The 8,226-nt window shown below is 35.3% G+C and overlaps 1 protein-coding gene across 7 annotated transcripts in view; it reads right to left on the bottom strand.

Moving 5' to 3' along the window:
• Positions 1-269: 269 nt before the first annotated feature.
• The window catches only part of IQSEC1 (IQ motif and Sec7 domain ArfGEF 1), a 2,803,266-nt gene continuing 2,795,309 nt past the window's right edge, over positions 270-8,226 (bottom strand). For 6 of the 7 annotated variants that reach the window (XM_044078078.1, XM_044078073.1, XM_044078074.1 and 3 more), the window contains one exon: positions 270-7,237. In XM_044078078.1, the coding sequence (XP_043934013.1) occupies positions 6,635-7,237 (603 nt within the window). In that variant the 3' untranslated portion in view covers positions 270-6,634. The remainder of the gene's footprint in view (positions 7,238-8,226) is intronic. The other variant, XM_044078080.1, reaches the window with a different exon arrangement.

Here is an 8,226-nt window from a genome sequence, read left to right as displayed (position 1 = left end):
GTATAACATATTCAATTAGTTCTCACACTGACAACTACAGTGCGCATTAGTGCCACATATTCAGACATCAGTATGATGGCCTTTCACTCTGGAACATTGTTATATTAACTATTGCACACTTCTCTGCATGGTGTCAGTCTGTAATACATCTTAGCAAGTCACCTACATTATCATACGAAATGCCTAGCCAGTCATGTGAATAACTTACAAGAATCATATACAGGAATACTGCAACATTTCATGAGCCTCACAATAAAAAGGAAACAAAATGAGTCTTAAATGGTTTATTTTTGCGTTCCCCACATTATCACAGTTATAGTTTTACATCAATAAGGTTTTATACTACTTATAAACAGAATGCATTTTAAAATGAAGCACTCCTTTCCTTCCCTGTACTCGCAAAATGGGCCTTGACCCACACAAGATAGAACCTTCTAGAGAAAGTAGTTCACTTTTTTAAAGTCTTTAACAGTCAGTGCTGAAGACCACTTTTACTTCGTTGTTACAAGTCAGAGTTGAAATAAGTCTTCCAAGTACGAGGCGCAGACAGGAATGCATTCTCAAAGTGACTGGAGATTTCTGTAATACTAATTTACACAATATGTACAGTCTAGATCATTTTCAGCTTTCCTTGGTCCCACTTCCCCTCCCGTAACTGCATTTCTGATATTGTACTGTTTTGTTTTCATATATACAATTAGACATTGTTTTGCAGGCAGAAGTGCAATGATATTATACAATGGAAACATGAAATGCATGCTAAACGCCAGTAAACACACAGCATCATATGAAACAACAAGTCAACATCAATAGTTTCAAGATTTAAATATCTGCTGACTTTCATTCAGTTCATTGTTAAGAAGAGGCTTCTGCTGCATGCAGTGCATGATGGGAAATTCTTTCTACAATAATGACTGCAGACTTCTTTTATAGCAATACAATACATAAACATTATGTTGAGGTGAACTTTGTTTTTAAATTTCTTTACATTATCCTACATTATCACTCATAACTTAGAAAAATACAAAATACACATTTTATAATTACTGTAGTTCCAGAAAAGATGAATAGCACAAACATGGTGCTGGAAATGGGAGAATTCTGCTTTCTTCAACAGTTGCATTACATTCTGTAAGACTAGTGTCCACTGTAAAAATGTGCTTTAATTAATTATGTTAACAATATAGTTGATTACACTGATATTTTCCCTTTTACTTAATAATATAACATCCTAATTTTACTACAGCAGTCCAGTATTATATAACTCTTTACCAGCCTTACTGTAGCTACCCTATATCTTTCTGCTAAATGAATTAGGAAGATATGCACAAGTACTTTTTACTAAATATTTCACTGACAAGCATAGATAACTAACAGCTTTATGATAGTTATATTTTCCATTTCAGCATATTTGGTGTGAGGTTTATTTTACTGTATGTGGAGCCTGTGCATTAATAACCTGGCACAGCTAATGTTTCTGCATTCCATACTGTAGCAATATAGGTTCACACATAAGTACTAGGTGAGCTGCCCTTGGGGGCCATTTTAAATCTAGCCAATTTCCCTTGTTGTGCTTGGATTAACCTTTTCCATTTGGTTAGAGACTGGCCTTAAAACTCTTGTGGTTGATAATTATATATTACTCCTAATGAGAATAACTGGGATCATACCATAGATAATTTGCGGGGTCCTGTGCATGTGATATAGCATTTAGGAGCTGCCTCTGTCCATTAGTTTCCCATCCAAAGATCCAAGTTGTGCCTGACTATGGACAGGGATAAACTTTGTTTAATGCGGATGGGTAGACTGTTCCAGAGAAGCAGTATCCTCTGCAAAATACACCTGCCCTTCCAAACCATTCTGTTTGTGTTGCAGAAGATATTTAAACCCCACTAACTGGGCATTTCTGATGTCATATAGGCATTATAATATTGACCATGGGCAAGTAAGAATGTTTATGAATTGACACATTTTATCACCGCCAGTACAGTTAAATTACTATATTTGCAAGCATCCTCTATCAGGCTTTAAAGCACTACTCAATGAATATGAGTTTAATTTTTGTTGGGATTCTGTTTCTACTCGTGGTTACAAATTGCTGTACCAAAGTGATGGAAGATCAAGGGCCTACAGTTAGCAGTGGCTGAGACATACCACGTTCTATCATTTGATTGCTGTAGCTGTAACCAAGTGAACAGCCTAAATATCAATTATAAAAATTACATGCTTACCAAAACCCTGTTACAGACTAATGCCTTGAGAAATATCCTTTTGTATTAATCATCTCAAATGGAGTTACTTGATGGTGTAAAAGGTTATAGTCTGAAAGAGATGTGTACACTACAGTTATATTTACTTAAGATAAACAATATGCAGTAACACTTCAGAAGTTGTTATTCAGTCTTTTCTGGAACATTTCACATGTCACAGCTGGACTCTTCTACAGATGCTCATGTATGACAAAACGTCTGCATATTTTAATATGTTATCACTGTATTTCAACTATTGTTAACAGTTAACACTGATATATTCAGGAAATTTTCTATATGCAGAATGCAACTTTACAAGATTAATGTTAGATGACATACAAAGACAGATGGTTCTTCTTTTATTATTTTAAGATTGTATTATATTTTAACAATCTAAGCATCAAGGGACACAAGGAAATCCCAAAAAAGCAAGTTCTTCTGGAATCACATAATTTGGAATAGTTGTGCAAAATATATATGTATATAAATATACATTGATTCCTTCTATTTCGGAGTATTGTGGCTACATTAGAAAGAAATATTGCACAGACAGGTAACAAACACAGAGACAAAAATAAATATGAAGCTCTGGATTGCTGTATTTTCTCTCTGTAGAGAACAACAAAGTGCTTAGTTCGCAGATCTGCTGGTATAATTTTGTGGTAACTATGGTGGGACTGAATCCCTGACTACTGAAGAATTCTGTATCAAGACCCTTTCAGCTATTTCAGCAGCCCTCCTCTCAGGAAACTTCTCTGAAACAAAACTGGACATTTCACATATTTTAAAATATTTTTTTTTTAATATTCCCATGGACAGTCATTGCTGGCTATATCAGCCTGTAACATAACTCATTCTTGACCCATGACTGAGAAAGGAAACTTTCAACCACTGCACTGATACTAAGGACCTCTGTTTGAAAAGGAACTGGCTTTTGTCGGACATTTTAAGAGAAGCTTGTAAAGACTTTATACATAAAAATACTCAGATTTTCAAATACCTTTAGTTAATCTGAAATCGTATTACATGTGGCATAAACAAATTATACAGCAATGTACTACTCATGACTGTGTAAAACAGTGATACAAAAAGAAAGAAGTGATTAAAAAAATGGTCAACAGCAAGGAAAGGTATAACCATTTTATAGATTAAAAATAAACATTGAAGATATGCAAAACTTTGTTAGCTAGTGTACTGATTTGCAGCACAGAAGCAATGACTGCATTGTATTTTATAAAAAAGAAGACATCAGTCAGGTAACTGAAATACAGACTCGAGTCAAACTCAGCCTGCTGGCTGAAAGACATATTTTATAAAAAGAAATAAGTAGTCCATAATTAACAAAATTTTAAACATTTGGAAAATCCAACAGTAAGAAACCATACAGGGTTTTAAGCCTTAGAGAAGAGCTCCCTGAAATCAAATGTTCACAGTTACCAATGGTCTCAAGTGAAATTGTGCCAAATTGTCAGCGTTTTCTTTTTTTTAATACTGGTTTTATGTGGTTTCCTGTTGTGTCTTATCTGTGTCTGGCATTTTATTCATTAAATACATAGAGTGACTGAAAGACAGTTATGAGACTTTTACATAGTTTATTTGCTTGTACACAAAATGGCAGCTATTACTATAAGCAATAATCTGATCATTTATAGATACTTCTGTTTGTGCTTGTGCCACAGTTAGGAAGTGATGTTTGCCTAACTGCAGGTTTTACTCATTAATTATCACCTTAGGCAGAGACTGTTATTACACTATTTCTTTTCATATGTCTGTCTTCTGTCCACTTTGCTTACTATTTAGTAAACTAATACCTGTAAACAGCTGCCCTTGCATACCTTGAGTTCTGATAATGCATAACACAATCTAGGTGCAGTTTAGATATTTAATGAGCTACGTGAAGCAATGTCTTCTGCTACCTTAACTTTCTAACCATTTAGGCCGCTGAAGACTGAAATATTGAAGACTCAGATTTTGGAAGAAGAAAAAAAAAACACTAAAATATTTAAAACACACCTATACTGTGCTTGTTACATTACAAAGTACATCTAGTCAGTTCATTATTTGTGGAAATGCTATCAGTTTGCTCAGGGCCAAGACACTTTCTTTAAATCTACTTCATTTAATTTAAAAAAAGTCAATTATGTGATGAACAAACCTATACTTTTTAAAGGAAAGTATAGCACAGACTTACAAATGCCTTACTATGCGCTTAGCATGATATTAAAACTGTGTTATCTTTATAGTTATGATGTTAAGTAACAGCTATGGCTGCTATCACCCTGGCATTGCTATCTGGACATCTCATACATTCTATTAGCTTCTGTAAAGCAATTACATGATTAAGTGCTGTTTACGTATACCATTGGTTTGTAGCACCCATTACCTAAGTACTACAAAGTGACTTCTATTTGTCAAAGGCGCTATCTTAAGCAGTATAATACCAAATCTAAAATGTAATTTTAAAAATTCACAAATAGTCCTAATTTTACATTTATGTTGCTGCTATAATTTCTGCTGCAAGTGATAATTGTTTGAATTACTGTCTTAGAGTCCTTGACAAGCAAAATAAAACAGCACAGGCAGTTGTTTTATATATTTCTTTGTACTGTAAAGGTGTTTATCTTCTGGTATCATATCACACTACTAAGGCACATATCAGCATTCTTTAAACCACAGCTCGTTGTAACTTATTTCTTACTTAAACTAGACATTTATTCAGTATAACACAGGTACATTACAACAACTGTGCCAGACAGTATTTTAGTGACAGACTTCTGTAACTCAAAAATACACATACTATATTACTAAAAGACCAGTAACAAATGAATAGCAGTACAGTGTGCAGAAGCACATACAACTGAATCAATTTTCTTACACAATAAAAGAAAGATATATATTTTTTTGATTTGTGCTGAAAAAGGTCCATTATTACAGTAACAGTTTCTTCCAGGCCTAAGCAGAAAACATAACTGTTCACTTGCCAATTAGGAAAAACTCCGCCCCACAGTCATGGTGTGATTGTGTATACAGCTGATTATTGGATGACTGAAATCTTTGCCACAGTATATATTAAGTGAACTCACAGAAAGGATCTAGATTATCATACAGTGTGGGAGAGAATAAAAAGCTTCTTTGTGTTGCACTGTACATGTTTTTCCTGTATCAGTTATAATTATTAACAGTGTCGAACTGATTCCCACAGTAATAAATGGACCAGCAGTTTAGCATATCCTTTATCATTAATGTCAGGCCATTTACTTTGTGAACATGGTCTTCTATACTATCCCTGCCAAAATAACAGGTGCACTCATAAACAAGTATTCATTCAAAGCAGAACTATTTTTACATTTTTGCTGGGGTAATGAAATGTCTGTTCTGTGTTAGAGCCCTCAACTCCAAATACACACAGCCGCTTGCTGTGTACTTATACATGCACCTGCTGAATGTATTTATGTACATTATGAACATATGACGGAAATGTACACAGTGGAAATTCACAGTAATAACAGCATTTTAAACAGTTACAGCATTTCCCTGACTGATGCTTTTTAACTGGAAACAGCCCAGTTATCTGCTTGTCATTACAGTTTCTTAACTAAATAACTTCCCTATATCAATAGATAATTATAATACTGATAACTGAATCATGATATCCTTTTCAAGTTTACAAAATATTTAGCATTTTGCTTAATGTATTATAGGACTAAAATAGTAACTCTGTTAATTGGCACATTTAGTAACAACTGCTATACACCACAACATTTCTGTGGACAGCTTCTGAGTAAATACTGGAGTCAGTAAGCGTGGTTTTCTAGTTTATCTTGTCTACAGTTCAATAAATTAAATTTGAATTATTCTGTTGAGTATGGGATTCCTAACAGCATCTATATTCTATTGCTACCTTTAGGTTTCATTGTGTTCAAAAAATGTAAGTTATATATTTTTTCAAAACATTTCATTAAGAACACAGACATTTATGGCCTACTGCCAGCAATGCAAATGAATGCTAAATGTAATCATAACTGATTTTTCTTTGAAACTTTAGATTTCATTACTCCAAGTCAATCTTAGAACCTTCTGATGAAAAAGATTGCCAGATTCTACAGTGAGAGGCACAAAGGCACCTGCTAACTATTCTTGGCAATAAAAATATATGGACCTTGGTACTATGCTGGCCCATGTTTAGGTATCTGTAAAACAAATGCAGAGATAAGGATCTTCTAGTACATTTTGCCTCCTTTGAGAAAAGTCATAAGCATACAGACATCAAGTCACTATATATGCCTTTGCTGGGGAAAGAATCCATCACCTGCACTTACACTGCTTGCATCTTCAGACCTGTCAATAACACCGCAGTGGATCAGAGAAGAAACTATGTTTAAGTCTTAGACTATTGTGCTAATGCCACTGTGTTTAGGCTTACTGCTAGCAGAAGGAGGGGGTGGTGCGGGCTGTTGTCCATGATGATGCTGAGCATGCTGGGAATGTGAATGGTGCTGAGAATGGGAGGTCGGTAATGGAGGATAGGATGAGTGTGAATGCGTGTGCTGGATGTAGGATGGAAGCTGGGAATGTGCTGCATGCTGGGAATGCTGTATATGCTGGTGGTACTGATGTGGATGTTGAACATGCTGTGGGGGGTGGTAGTGGTGGTGATGGTGGTAGGGTGGAGGGTTTTGCTGCATGTGACAATGCTGGGAATGATGGGCATGCAGCTGCACCTGTGCCTGCCCTTCTGCCTGACCTGTGTGATGTACAGAGGACTGAAGCTGCTGTGAATGTTGCTGATGCATAGATGCTGCAGGATGCGAAGCCTGTGGAGGCGGGCCAGCTGTAGCATGGCCCTGGGAAGGAGATTTCCCCTTCTTACTGCCAAATAACGTACCAAGAAGGGACGATGAGTTAGGTATTGTTTGGTGGCCACGAGATGAACCCTCTCGGGTTGATGTGGCTCTTCGACGCATGTGAGGACTGCTAATGATGGAGCCCTAAAGGAAGGCAAAAAAAAAAAAAAAAGAAGAACACAGAATGGTTAATATGTCGCGGGTAGAAAAGTTCTGCATATTCTGTACACTGCATCATAGAAACCACCCGTAGCTAATCTCATGCTGTAACTTTATAAAGATGCTCATTTCAATTTAAATATACAAACATGAATGAATAGCAGCCAGATATTTGCATTAAATATGTCGACAAAAGTTAAAATTAATTTTGCAGAGTAAATATGGTCAGTTGCTTATCTCAAGCATTAAAAAATCGTTTTATATCTTAACGCTAACATTGCTGTAGTTTTGATTATATCTTACTGATATTTGATAATTGATTATCAAGATTCTTACATTTAAAAACACTCAGCGTTAGAACTATATACATGCTAACAAACATAGTTTATCTAGATTTTTGTTAATTCAGATCTGATGTTGCATGATTTTCCATACATCTAAATATAATAATTTTTTAAAGTAAAAGACAGGGCACACACAGATCAGAAGAAATTATGAAGAACAGCATGGTTTGCCACACTTAAAATGCAATTTGCTAAATCTACAAAGTACAGACACATAAGAAAACAGCCAGCAGCAAAGACACTAGACGTGAGTGATATATGAAGTCATTTCAAGATGAATGAAATCTCATGAAATCCACCCTCAATTTATCTCTCTTATCCAGTTTTTTTCCCCATAAATTCATTGATAAATTTGAAAGACACCATGACTAACTGACTAACTGCATCATTGCATTTAATATGCCCACAAAGGGCTATGCATCATAAATCAAATGCAAACAGGGCATGGCAACACGTGTAACATTCAGACTAATTAAACCATTTGGCTGCAATCACATCGCAATGGCACCAGAACCAGGAGAAAGTTGTGTTATTTTAACCATGCTTGAACTGAAAAGATTGTCAAGGTTAGTTGTAGCTAAAAAATGGTGTTAACACCATTTTATTTCTAAAGCGTGAAATATTTTTAAG

The sequence above is a fragment of the Protopterus annectens genome, chromosome 7.part0 (assembly GCF_019279795.1).
Source record: "Protopterus annectens isolate FY-2018-M chromosome 7.part0, PAN1.0, whole genome shotgun sequence".
Classification (NCBI taxonomy): domain Eukaryota; kingdom Metazoa; phylum Chordata; order Ceratodontiformes; family Protopteridae; genus Protopterus; species Protopterus annectens.
Note: the sequence above shows the minus strand (reverse complement) of the source record. Positions and strands in the feature narration are given on the sequence as shown.